The 15,000-nt window shown below is 38.0% G+C and overlaps 1 protein-coding gene across 4 annotated transcripts in view; it reads right to left on the bottom strand.

Annotated features, from left to right (window-relative positions):
- pde1a (phosphodiesterase 1A, calmodulin-dependent) overlaps positions 1 to 15,000 on the bottom strand; it is a 94,995-nt gene that overhangs the window by 5,119 nt on the left and 74,876 nt on the right. For 3 of the 4 annotated variants that reach the window (XM_027162624.2, XM_027162625.2, XM_047815340.1), the window contains 6 exons: positions 12,782 to 12,848; positions 8,399 to 8,515; positions 3,687 to 3,827; positions 3,448 to 3,548; positions 778 to 903; positions 362 to 463 (listed from right to left, as the gene is read on the bottom strand). In XM_027162624.2, the coding sequence (XP_027018425.1) occupies positions 362 to 463; positions 778 to 903; positions 3,448 to 3,548; positions 3,687 to 3,827; positions 8,399 to 8,515; positions 12,782 to 12,848 (654 nt within the window). The remainder of the gene's footprint in view (positions 1 to 361; positions 464 to 777; positions 904 to 3,447; positions 3,549 to 3,686; positions 3,828 to 8,398; positions 8,516 to 12,781; positions 12,849 to 15,000) is intronic. The other variant, XM_047815341.1, reaches the window with a different exon arrangement.

Raw genomic sequence — 15,000 nt, forward strand, 5'->3', positions numbered from 1 at the left:
GTCGTCTAATGGACGTCGCTTTGAGTCCTTTAGATGTACAATAAGAATAAGACCTTCTTCATCTGTTTGGTTTTATTGGTCTTAGATTACAGGTACGTGCAAATTCAAGTCACTTATTGATAAGTTCCTTACTCCAGTCCTGTGAATAAGCTGTTACCGTGGAAATGACAACATATTAGAAGGAGTGCGTTTATATTTATGTACGATTTGAACTGCTGTTATAGAAAGTAATTGATTATATTTCACTCCCTATTTTAACTCTACACACACAGGGTCACATATGCATACGTACTTCTGAGGTGTGTGTGTGTGTGTGTGTGTGTGTGTGTGTGTGTGTGTGTGTGTGTGTGTGTTGACTCACCCCTCTGGCTGCTGCAGTGAGTTTCTCATGGTTTTAATCTGCTGAAAATGGCAGGACATATCTGTACTCATGACCATCTCGATCACCAGTGTGCGCAGCTCTCTGCACACACACATCATATCAACACATGAGAGATTAGTAGTTACACAATCATAACACACACACACACACACACACACACACACACACACACACACACACACACACACATACCCACGCATATACGGTACAGAACTCCCTCAGCAGGAGATTTCTCAGAACAGAGCTTTCATGCTGACAGGAACTTTGTGTTGAGTGATAGTTGAGCAAGAACACACACACACACACACACACACACACACACACACACACACACACACACACACACACACACACACACACACACACACTGTACACAGTTTGGGTTTTGTGCTTACCTCCAGTCGTCTTTCGACAGGTTGATAAGGATATTCATCTCATCCTCCTGCATGAGTCTGTAGGCGGCGCTCACATGATGGTTCTCTAAAACCGAGCGGTCGTTATAGAGGATGGCCACCTCTGACCTAAACACACACACACACACACACACACACACACACACACACACACCTCCTGTAGAGTTGACAGAAACTGATATAGTCCACTGTACACTGGCTGTAACATTAAGAATCTGGAGTTTCGGAGTGTGGAATAAAAACTCTTTAACTGTATTAACTCTTGACTTGTTTGGATCAGACAAATTATTTCCAAAAATGTGTCTAAATATCCAATAATAGAGACATTTTAATTATTATTATTATTATTTTTTAGATATAAATCCCCTTTATTTACTTAAGAAACATATTTAAAACTGCCGTATGTAAGATTTTGGAATTTCACATTCTGTTAGTTGTTCCGCTTAACATGCTACAATACAATACGTATTCAGTTTCTAAAGCAATGATGGATTTATTTCAATACCTTTAATTCAAAGAATTAGGATGAATTAAATTTTGTGTGTTACTAAATGCTTGTCACGGTCAAACTCAGGTCCTCGGGTGAAAGAGGAATAACTAAGACAAACTAATGCGACTAATGCGAATGCATTATTTGGCTAATTAATGCTCTGAAGACTATTAAATCAGCTTAATTCCATTTATTTCTATTGCGCTTTTAACAATTCACATTGTCTCAAAGCAGCTTTGGAGAAGTATTGAAACAGAATAAAAATTTTAAACTTAAAAGTTTATTATAGTATTATAGTATTATTTATCTATCAATAATGAACAAGCCTGAGGTGACGGTGGTGGGGAAAACTCCCTGAGATGATATGAGGTAGAAACCTTGAGAGGAACCAGACTCAGAAGTGAATATTATTCTCATTTGGGTGACACTGGACAGGAAATGATGTAAATATAAATAATGTCCGTTCTACAATAGTTTGTAGCCGAGTGGAACTAATGGGTCAGGGTCATTCCTGAGTTCATCCTTAACACTAATTCCTTCCTGCTGAAGTCAGGATGTGAGTGTACTGCCTCTATACTGCATTTCAGAGTAATTATGTAAAAAAAAAAGAAAAGAAAATGTACACGCTGCTTTTAATCTTTCTGAATACAGCACATCCTCACACCTCTTGATAGCTTTTGCTGAACTATGATAGATTTGGTTCCCTTCAGGAAAAGGAAATTCAGAGCAATACAGAATAGCAGAAGAGGATAAAGAGAAAAAGTGATATCTCCAAAGAAATAACTTCAGCTTGAATCATCCCCCATATCTGACATGCTTTATTTACTGGTGATGGAAAAATAAAGATTTATACACTGTTTAAAAATCATTGCGTTTTGTTTCCAACATGAAAGCAAAGATCATTGTTTTGCTTTTTTGAAACACTCAGGATGACAGCAGGAGATGACGAATTAAAGCATGAAATCTGTCTCTTGGCAAACACATAGGTCTTTGAGGTTTGGGAGTCTGTGAGAGACGAAGGTCGCTTGGCAGGAATCGCAACAAAACAGCAACAATATTAGCACAGAGTTCAATAGAGACACTGATGCATTCAGAGAGGAGCTCAGCTGCCATTATTCAACAATTTAAAACTACTTTTCTTTTGATTACTTAGTGTGTTCCTCCCTCACTCACTCACTCACTCACTCACTCACTCACTCACTCACTCACTCACTCACTCACTCACTCACTCACTCACTCCCTCACTCACTCACTCACTCACACTCATTTTCTACCGCTTATCCAAACTACCTCGCATCACGGGGAGCCTGTGCCTATCTCAGGCATCATCGGGCATCAAGGCAGGATACACCCTGGACGGAGTGCCAACCCATCACAGGGCACACACACTCTCATTTACTCACACACTTACATACACACTACGGACAATTTTCCAGAGATGCCAATCAACCTACCATGCACGTTTTTGGACCGAGGGAGGAAACCGGAGTACCCGGAGGAAACCCTTGAGGCACGGGGAGAACATGCAAACTCCACACACACAAGGAGGAGGCTGGAATCGAACCCCGACCCTGGAGGTGTGAAGCGAATGTGCTAACCACTAAGCCACCGTGCCCCTCATTAGTGTGTTCCTATACTCTTATAAATATTTTAAATATTGGGTCTTACTTAAGTAGGGTTGGTGGTACTGACAGTGAACTGTACTGAACTGTCAAAGCCTTAACCACTGAAACAGCTTTTCTCTAGTGCATCATGAGCCACGGCTACATTTCCACTGTTTGCAAATATCCATCCATCCAGCCAGTCATCCATCCATCTATCTTCTGTACTGCTTATCCAACATGGGGTTTCTTGGAACTTGGAGCCTATACCAAGGGACTCGGGTCATCAGGCTGGGGAACACCCTGGACAGGGGACCAATCCATAGCAGAGCACAATTGCACACTCTATTACACTGTCACACAATCTCACTCACAGTATGTCTTTGGTCGGGTGGAGGAAACCCGAGTGCTAAGAGGAAACCACGCACATAAGGTAGATACAAGACTCAAACCCCCAACCACATAGGTGTGAAGTAAATGTACTAAACACTAAGGCACTTAATTGAATTGAACCAAAGGAATAAAAGAGATCGGTGGAATAAGACAGCAGAGCACACGTACCTGGTTTGGATATGGAAGTTGTTGGTCGTCCCAGTGTGTTCGAAGTCGTGAATAGCAGCAGCAAACACCATGGCCAATATTTCCAGTTCGGTGAGCCAGTGCTTGGAAGCAGAAAAGAGTCACTGTAAAGTGTCTAAAGCATCATTGGAAATATCGTTCAACCACCTGGATTAAATAAATCATGCCAAAACCAAACCTAGCCATGGCTGGTCTGAAAGGAAACGTTTTCTTCCACTCACCATAATGCCAGTGTGAAGCATCAGATAGTGAGCAGTCTGGGTGACATCAGCAGCATGAATCAGGTTGTGGTATGGATTTTTGTGCTTGCTGTAGCCCACCTCCAAAGCCTCCACAAATGCCACCAGAGAAGACACAGGTATCTGCATTAAGTAGGAGTTGAACGGGACAAACACAAGTTATTATACCATCCAAAGCTCATAGGCAAAAGATAAGAATAATATGTTATCTCCAAGATGTTAGAATATCATTCTCTGAAAAAAAAAATTTGCCTTTTAGTTGCTTATCAATCAACTTTCCTGAATTGTTTTGTTTGCACATCCCTATAATGCCAAACGTGTCACATCGGTGGAGGAATTTCTGACTCAAATTCAACCAAGACTACACAGGACTAGAACTTTTGTTGACTTCTTCTAGACAACACCCAAAAACTTAGCCAGATGGCACTCATTATAGTCATAATGTTCTTCCACCGATTTATTTTCATTCAAATTCATACATAAAAATGACATTATATATATATAATATATATACAGTATCTCTCTCAATATTTTATTGTCTTTTCATGTGACAACACTGAAGAAATGATACCGTGCTACAATATAAAGTAGTGAGTGTACAGCTTGTATAACAGTGTAAATTTTCTGTCCTCTCAATATAACTCAACACAGCCATTAATGTCTAAACCACTGGCCACAAAAGTGAGTACACCCCTAAGTGAAAATGTCCAAATTAGGCCTAAAGTGTCGATATTTTGTGTGGCCACCATTATCTTCCAGTACTCCATTCTCTTTGAACTTCCAGTGACCAGTATAAGAGAGTGAGAGCAATAACACCAAATTTTACACACCTGCTCCCCATTCACACCTGAGACCTTGTAACACTAACGATTTACATGACACCGGGGAGAGCAAATGGCTAATTGGGCCCAATTTGGACATTTTCACTTAGGGGTGTACTCACTTTTATGGTCAGTGGTTTAGACATTAATGGGTATGTGTTGAGTTATTTTGAGGGGACAGAAAATTTACATTGTAGCAAAGTGTCAGTGTTGTCATATGAAAAGATAGAATAAAATATTTACAAAAATGTGAGGTGTGTACACACTTCTGTGAGTGAGATACTGTTGCTGTTTCCTAAATACATACATTACCGACTACCATACAAATACAATTCCAATTACCTTCAAGAAAGCAAGGGTTATTCCCATCCTGAAGAAACCTCTCTGGATCCATCAGACATCAGTAACTACAGACAGGTATCACTTCTCTCTTTTCTTTCAAAATTTCTTGAACACATTGTCTATAATCAACTGTCTATCTCTCACAAAACAACCTCAAAGATCTGGCTTTAAAGCAGCACATTCCACATAGACTGCCCTTTTGTCTCTCTGAGAAACTACATGTTGATATCAGGTAACTTGGAGGGGAGTGACATCTGCTCCATGCAGACTCTCCACTGGTGTCCCACAGAGCTAGGTACTTGGTCCTCTCATATTTTCCCTGTATACTCACTCTCTTGGTGATGTTATTTCCTCACATGGGTTCTCTTACCACTGCTATTCTGATGACACTCAACTTATATTCTCCTTACCTCCCTTAGATACCACGGCTTCTGCTTCTGCTGGGTCTCAGCATGTTTGTCAGACATATCATCCTGGATAACGGTTGAAACTCAATCCTAGCAAAACTGAACTGCTGATCATACCAGGTAATGCATCCCCAGAACGGGATCTTGCAATATCCCTGCATAACAATCTGATGTCCCTTTCAGGCACAGCTCGCAACCTTGGTAACTATGGACAATTCTTTTCCTCTCATGTTGCTAATGTGACACACTCATGTTGGTTTCTTCTCTACAATATCAGAAGGATTAGGCCATTTTCACCACACAGGCTTCCCGGGTACTTATTCAGTCTCTTGTCATTTCAACTCACTGCTTGCAGGTTTGCAAATGATCCAAAATGCAGCTACATGACTTGTTTTTAACCTGCCTAAGTTCTAACATTCAGTACCACCCCACTGCTGGGTTGCCTCAGATTCAATATACTTGCCTACATAGCTAAAAATGGACCACTTCCCTCTTACCTCAAAGCTCTTGTAACTCCTCGCACTGCACCTCGCAAAGGGTAAGAGATAAGTATACAACAAGACTCTGTTCTGTTCTGACATCGAAGTGGTGGACTAAACTTCCCCTAGATGTCCGAACAGCTAAGTCACTGGCTATTTTCAAACGATGGGTGAAGACCTACCTCTTGCTGAAATACTTGACTTAACACTTTTACATGTTTGTTGTATGTATATATTAAAAAAACTTGAATAGAGTTTTAGGTTGATGGTATCCTAAGACTTTATCCTAATGAACCAGTGTTAATGTATTCATTGATAGAGACTTAAAATCTGTATAATGCGGTCTGCCAAATGGCGTTAACATAAATGTAAATGAATAATAAAAAAACATATATGACTTTATTCAATCACAGGCCACCAACTTACCTGTAACTCGCACAAATTGTCGTCTTCTTAGATTTACTTTAATGTCAGCCCTTTTTAAATGTAAACAGGAACATTTTAATACACTACACTGTGGTGTTTTATGGCACAATTTCCTCACGCCGGTGGTGGTGCTGTGAGGGGATGAAGCTACCTGTGTTTATTAATTATTCATTGAACCAAATCCATCTAATATTAATCTTGAATTTTGCATTGTATTAATCTTTATATTATTCTTTATATTAACCTTTTGTTCTATGTTTATGTTCCTGTAAAGCTGCTTTGAGACAATGTCCATTGTAAAAAGCGCTGTACAAATAAACTTGAATTGAATTGATGCCCGATGACGCCTGAGATAGGCACAGGCTCCCCGTGACCCGAGGTAGTTCGGATAAGCGGTAGAAAATGAATGAATGAATGAATGAATTAATTAATTCCTCCTGTTCTTACTAAGAATAAAAAGTACTCCTAAAGTACAGCATGTTTTTCCTTTGTTCTCATTTACATGTTTCGAAAAGATTTAGAAACTGGGTTTATCATTGGTATAGAATTTTTTTTTAATTATTTATTTACTTATCTAATTAATATATATGTGCTTTATTTCGGGATTGACTAACTGCTTTATGGCTACTATGCATCAGATTCCCTTGTATTAGCACTTACTCTGAACATCTTGTTTATGTCTCCCCGACAATCTATCTTTTGTCTTTTAACGTTGTGAAATGTTCTTTGTGTAACAGTCCAGAGAGCAACACAATATGTTTTACAAAATGCAATTAAGGAGTTGTGTTTAAATGAGTAAAACTCAGAATATTCATGTTAACTGTTCTGCAGTTGGCAATTAAGAAATGGAAATGATTAAAAATCATATCACACCCAAGAGGTGTGGATACACAAAAGGTTTCCACATACACAAACATAAACGCTCGAGTAACCTCAGATCTGTCTGTCTACACGTGAGACATGGAAGCGAGAACGGAGTCGAGGGGATGTCAAAGGTGCAAAATAGGGTATACTTACAGTATAAGAGAGTAATTTAACAAAACAGCTGCTGACTGTGCACTATGTAAATCTCCAGAAATGAAGTTCGCAAAGCACTCCTACTCTCGCTGCTTCATCTACCTCTTCCTTGTCTATGTCATAAGTCTGTCACACACTGTTAGCTAAGCTAATAAGCTGTTAAGCTAATACAAACAGGCTCATTTAAAATCTATCATTACAAATAAGATGCTTTGCTTTGATTTGATTTGATTTGATTTTCCATCCAATTTGGTCAACTACCAATTCCCTTCTACACAGTCAACTCTTTCTTATCACAGGACAATGAACTCATTCATTCATTTTACATTTATGGCACTTGTCATTTAAGTCATTTATATAACTGAGCAGTTGAGGGTAAAAGACCTTGCTCAAGGGCAAAGCAGTGGCAGCTTGGCCCACTTATCCTGGTCAGGGTTGCACTGATAGAGATGGCATTGGTAAGGTTCTCTGGAAAAAAAAAAGTAAATACTGTAATGAAGCTATAAGAAGACAAGAATAATATCCTTGGGACTAATATAGTAGCCTGGTCTAAGATAAGTAAAGTGCCTTACAGCTTCAGGAGATCAGCAAAGATATGCTGGAGCCGAACCAATCGGTGCTTTAGACGAGATTAACAAGACATTAATAGGCAGCCTTGAATAAGACTGGGGTACGGACTGGGTTAATACATGCATGTCTTTGTACAATAGAATTGTGGCCTTGCATGTAACAGAGAGGGGGACATTGTGGACGGGGTACCGACCCATGACAGAGCAAAATGACACACATACACAATCATAAAGCCTACAGTGCATCTCTTTGGACTGGAGAAAGGAACCAGAGTACCAAGAGGAAACCCCTGAAACACAGGGAAAACTCCACGCATGCAGGGTTGAAATTAAATGAAGAGAACCGATTATATCAGTTGTAATGGTAACACTTGAAAGATGATATCTGTAAAGGTAATACACAAATGTGGATGAATATACAAGAGAAAGAGAGAGAGAGAAAAAAAAGGAAATCCAAAAGTGAGCAATAAGACTGTGTGCATATAATGTGTGTGTAGGAGTTTTCTCTCTGCAGAGCCAAATCTTAAACTTGGAATACCCAGCATGAGTATGTCCAAATGCAACAGCTATTTTTATGTTTTGGTGACTTTGTGTGTGTGTGTGTGTGTGTGTGTGTGTGTGAATCTCACACACCCTGAAGCGGTTGATCAGGTCGTATCTGGTGAGCAGCTCATAGACCAGGAACTTCAGCGCGTGTTCGCTGCTCGCTTCGTGAAGCGTGAAGACATCGAATGACCATTTATCAACATCCTGCAAACACACGTTTATACATTTCTACATTTTTATACAGCATGTCACTACATCATGGTTAAATTAGTATGAAAATTGCTTCCTTGACAAGAACAGAAGATTGTATTAAATGTAATGTAAACATTAAAAACAGAAGCTTTATCTGAATTCACTGATCAGATCAAACTGATTGGGCTAGATGGGTGTGGCCTGATATTCAAATGACGATGCTTGATTGACAGACATCTGTGTAAAACTTCCAGCTGTTATTCCACTCAAAATGAACTACATTTAGCAGCATGAGGACATTTCTATCTAGGATGTACCTACTGCCAAATTATAAAGTTAGTAGTAGTAGGCTGATAATAGCTGTGTGAGATGGACAAGCAAACTTCTGCCTTCTGATTGGTGGGGTAAAATGTATGCAAACCCAAACTCCACCCACTTTGTATAAAAAGGTTAGGTTCAGTACCTTTCCAGTAAGGTTAGTAAAGTTGTGTACAATAGCCTGATTGACCTGTACTTGTTTTGACCCTGCTCTTTGCCTGATGTCTCCTAGGTTGTTCATTGATTCTAGTTTCACGTTGTGTTCCTAATCTTTTTAGGATTTTTTTTTCTTTGTAATAAACTACCTGTGTTTGCGTTTGCATCCTACCTCGAAGTGTTTGCTTCAGTATTAACTGCAGAGAAGCCTCATAGCACCTGGTGTATGTTACATAAATTTTCCATTTTTCCAAATTTTCCATTTGTCAGAAGCTACTGGGACCGTTATTTCCCTGCCAGACGTGTCTCACTATAGCCCTCGTTTTGTTGTGTTTTCCCTAAGTGTCTTGTGCCACGCCCTTCATATTATTCCACTTTTCCAGCTTGCCACCTGTTTCCCATTTACCTAAATGTGCTGCCTTTTATACAGTATATCAGCCCTTCTGTACCTGTCATTGTTTTGTATTCCTGTGGTACGGTGTGATGCTGTCGTGTATGTAATAGTCATGCTATATAGGCATCTATCTATCTATCTATCTATCTATCTATCTATCTATCTATCTATCTATCTATCTATCTATCTATCTATCTATCTATCTATCTATCTATCTAATACAGGACACATAAATGAAAGAAACACTCTAAGTCTACAGAAAGACCTGATTTAAGGCTAAAGTGAAAGCAAGAATTAGAGTAAGATGAAGCTTGCTGAGACGTAACCATAGCAACACATGTATAACAGAAGCATGAGAGTGTGTGGGGATGTGTGTGTGAGTGTGTGCGTGTATGTGTGTGTGTGTGTGTATGGAGGGTGTGTGTGTGAGGGGGGTATGGTTTGTGGGAGAGCGTGGGGGTGAGTTGGGGTAAGTGTGTTTTGTGTGTGAGAGTGGGGGTGAGTGTGTCGACATGTAGCTAAATAAAATCACAAGGTTTCTTTTCTCCATATCATTCAGTTATTAAAAAGCAAAACATTTAGTAAAGCCTCGGGTTGTCTGCCAATTGCCTCGAATGCTTTATCTCTTCCATAATACAGTGCCATTATCTAGTCCTATCAGGTGACACTTACTTGATTCATTGTTAGTTCTGCAGACCTTTTCCTCTGCTACCATTAAAGGAAATGTTTCCTATTTCTGATTTAACAAACACCTCGTTTTCCTGGTCATATAATAAACTGTGTACTTAAATGCGAGTGAACTGTGACAAAAACCTCAAATAGAAGACTATTCATTTAGATATGTTCTCTACATATGTGAAATTGTTTGGGATTTGGACTGAATGAAAGGGATTGTTATAATTCCACTAGAGGGTCAAATGGCCACTTTATTAAAAACGCCTTCTCTGTATATATCAATAGTTTATAAAAAGAAACGAGCCACAGGACCACCGCCGAGCACCTTTTAATCGGGTAAATACAGTAGATAGCAGTATAAAATTTTTTTTATTTTATTTTTTATTTTTATTTTTTTTACAATGAACTTACCCACCATTTCCAATCAGTCTGAACAAATGAATGATTTTTATTTCTGGCTGCAATTTTGATATAAAATTAGTTGGCCTTTTTAACATAATTTTAATAATTACATCAAATTGTAGATGCCTATGAACAAGCAGAGAGCAGAAATGGGTTTGATATCATCGTTTACTATGATGATATGTGGTGGGGGGTGGTGGTGGTGGTGGGGTTCTTGGAACTATTCTATGAATATATTGCCCCTAGTAGGCTATTCTTAAATTCTTAAAGCCCTGAGCGTCTATTTTCATATGAGCTTCATATTAACCATCACTGTAGACTTTGACATGACAAAGACATTCATTGCTTCACATGGACAAAACAAAATTATTATTTTGTCATCTGGGAAGCATGGAACTATCTTACATAGCGAAAGAAAATGACAAAATATGCTCTTTAAACAAAATAATAGCAATTTACACTGATCATCACGCTCAACAGTTCACACCCTCGGGGTCTTAATGCATCATGCTGCCTTCTCGAGCATTAGTGAATGTTTGCAGATTTTGTAACAGTTGTGTACGAGTCTCTCGTTTGTCCTCAGTGTTAAAACATGGCACTCCAAATCATATATTCTGCTGGGAAGGGATTAAATATGCAGAAGGTTCTGGAAACGCAAAGAATGTATTTTTTTCTAAACAACAGTGAGATGTTTTATAAAGAGGATTTCTTGCCTTAAATAATTTACATTGGATTTTAACATCTATAATCAATAGATTATTCTATATTTGAGTATCGTCATCGTGTTGTTTTTGTCGTGTGCCTGAACCCTACAGACGCCAACAAAATTGCATCAGCAGGTTAAAAACAAAGTCTTAAATCTTCATTCGGATCAGTTGAATGTAGAACTGTGATAAATCTCTTAACTATAACCAGAAACCAATCGATGACTGTAAAACTCTCTGCCATTTGTCACCATCTTGGTATAAAATTACACACAATTACACTGTACAAGATTTCCTGTTTTCGTTCACTGGTTCCTATTAGTGGCTGTTAGTTTTCTCCTTAGTACGTGAGGCATTAAAATACTTCAGAATGTTAAATATAAAAATCTAAGCTTTATTCATTTATTCTACTCAAAACAATAACATCATTTCCACACACCAGAGATTCACACTTATAAGTCAATGATGTACCGTTATTTCTGTTGCTCTCGAAAAGTTTTTTTTTTTTTTTCCAACCATCAAGAAGACCGACCCAACAAACACATTTTCAGTTGGACGTACTGTATGTCACCTTCGACGGGAATGACAAACCAGAAAAAAGAACCTCCCGAGATCTCTACAGGAGTCTGGAATATCCCAATGTAACAGCTCATGGAGTACTTCGGTGTGAAAATAATAAACAAATAAAAATTTTACCTCCCCTACTTTCCACCACCCCACCCAAGAAAATGACATCTAGTCAGGCTTTGACATGTTGAGGGACTTATTTCTACAACCTTCAGTGGGGAACGCAAAAGAAGCTTGACAGTACCTTAGCTAGGTTGCTAATTATATATGAAGGACTACCAGGAGTTTTTGGCAGCTGTGGAGGATTTCTCACTCGTCAACTTCGGTGATATCCTCTGTTTGGAAAGTGTAAAATACCTGAAGTCATTCTAAATATAAAAATGTGCTTCATGTTTTGATATAAATCAGGACATCATACTTTAGCTAATGGCTAAATGGCGATCCACTTTAAACAATATTCTAGTTCTTACCATGCTACATAACTGACCCCTCACACTGAAATTAATGTTAAAAGATTTTAGAATAGACGCATTTGTTTTGTCACATCTACATTATAGCACAGTGAAATTCTTTATTTGCACATCCCAACTTTGGAGGTTTGGGTCAGAGCCCAGGGTCAGCCATGACACATCACCACTGGATCAGTAAGGGTTAAGGGGCCTTGCTCAAGGGCCCAAAAATGGCAGCTTATCAGTGCTGGGGCTTTAACCCTAATCCTGTAATCAACAACCCAGAGCCTTAAACACTTGCACCACTACTAAACTACATTATTATTATTATTATTATTATTATTATTATTATTATTATTATTATTATTATTATTATTATTATTTTTGTTGTTATTGTTGTTGTTGTACACAGATTCTCTGTCTATTACCACACTGTGCATTTATTGTACTATGATCAGTTTATATCATACTTTAACGATATAAACTGTTATTAGTTTAAACACTATTATTAATTTATTCATTTATTCTACTATAATGTAACTCAGGAAACAGCAACCAGCAATATGGACGTTCAGACTCATTAAACGTTGGGAAAATGAAATGCACTGAATACCTTAAGAGCGAGGATCACAGCTGGAGGATATGTCAGGCCGGCCATGTTCGACGTCCTCCTGTACATCCTGTCCAACACGTGCACACACAAACACACACACGCATACACGCTCAATATTAACCACAGCATCTTATTAGAAATAATGACAAGTTCTTCTCAGACAAGGTTACACTTAATTCTGTAAGACAGAATTTTGTCGTCCAGACATCTTCATATGCTAATATATACAGATTGTGAACATCGCTCTTATGTTCTTAAAGTATTAGGAGTGTAATGAAATGACTTTGTACCTGTATCTAGCTCTTACTCTGAGGTGGCACTACCTGTACTGTCTTCTACTAGATCTATCGCTTGCCTTCTGCTAAATAAATCAGTTTTAATGTATCTGTATTGTGATGTAAAGAAGCCATAACCTGAACTGGATGGGCTATTAATTAATTATGTCTTAATTCATTTCATTATTTATGTCACTGACAATCACTGTCTTATGCCACGATTCTTTTTTGTTACATGATGCTAACCTTGATGTACACTGGCAGGTTTTATATTTAAAATATATATTAAAAACACTTTTGATTTAAACGTAAACATATACATTGGCAATATACAGTATTTCTTTGTTGTTGTTTTTCCCCCAACTTTTTTGATTATCCCTGCCATGAATTTTTGTGAGAATGCCCTCAAAAATTACTTACATGTTTCCATCAAGCATTGCTGAGGGACTATTTTGATGTATATACATAAGTAGAAGCCTCACCTACCTTAAACTGTGCCATTCAATATTTCTCTTTCACACTGAGCATTAAGCTTGAACAAAAGCATTTCACAAAACAGACAAACTGCCTTTCAGGTCATTGTAATAAAATAAGGCAAGTAAAGAACGAAAGAAGTCTGGCACTTTTCTTATTTATTTTCCACTTGAGGGGTCAAGAAGTGCAAATAGAAGTGGATTTGAGCAAAACCACCAGTCTGCATCTTCCTCAGATATTCAGGAAATTGAAAAATAAAAATGCTTATGAAAAACAGGAGGTAAACAGCTAGGTGTAGGGATATAAAGTACAGTATATATAATATAATATGTAATAAGTATAAAAAATAAATAAATAATAATATAATAATAAAATAATAAATAATAATAAAAATGTATATATATATAATTTTATTATTTTTATTATATATATAATTTTATAATTATAATATTTAACATGCGATTTAATATTATTTAGTTCACTAGTTCATCAAATAGAAATAATTATTCTTCATGATGTCTCCATGTCTTTTTTCCCCTTTTAGTGTTTTCACCGAAATGATTTTCTCACATTTATCTTTCAAACAGGATTTTAAGAAAGTGTTCCTGGAAACTGCAACATAATAGACATAAAAAGGGAAATATAGTGAGAGGGAAAGGGAGAGAGGGCAAGAGAGACAGAAGAGAGACAGAAAGAAATGATAGAGTATATGGATTTATTTAAAAGTGGTATTGAAGCGTGATGATGAGGCCATGTCTGTCTCTGTGGCCTTGAACAAGCTGAAACAGTTTTTCACGTAAGGTCTGATCATGAATTGGCAGAGAATAAAGGACAGGAACTAAAGTTGAACACTTCTTTTATCTTGTCCTGGAGCAGCACCGTCACAGACATGCAGTCTGAATCAGAAGTCTGAACATTTGGGAGAAGCACCAAAAATACATTATACAAATTCAAACACATTCTCTTTTGGTGGGTGGTCACATAAAATGATCCTAATCCTCTCATCCTAAACTCTTGCTTGATCCTGATACTAATCCTCTCATCCTAAATTCCTATTGATCCTGATCCTAATCCTCTCATCCTAAACTCCTGCTTGAACCTGACCCTCATCCTCTCACCCTAAACTACTGCATATTCAGATCCTAATCCTCTCATCCTAAACTCCTGCTTGATTCTGAACCTAATCCTCTCATCCTAAACTCCTGCTTGATCCTGATCCTAATCCTCTCATCCTAAATTCCTATTGATCCTGATCCTAATCCTCTCATCCTAAATTCCTATTGATCCTGATCCTAATCCTCTCATCCTAAACTCCTGCTTGAACCTGACCCTTATCCTCTCACCCTAAACTACTGCATATTCAGATCCTAATCCTCTCATCCTAAATTATTGCTTGATCCTGATCCTAATCCTCTCATCCTAAACTCCTGCTTGATCCTGGTACTAATCCTCTCATCCTAAACTCCTGTT

The sequence above is a fragment of the Tachysurus fulvidraco genome, chromosome 6 (assembly GCF_022655615.1).
Source record: "Tachysurus fulvidraco isolate hzauxx_2018 chromosome 6, HZAU_PFXX_2.0, whole genome shotgun sequence".
Taxonomy (NCBI): domain Eukaryota; kingdom Metazoa; phylum Chordata; class Actinopteri; order Siluriformes; family Bagridae; genus Tachysurus; species Tachysurus fulvidraco.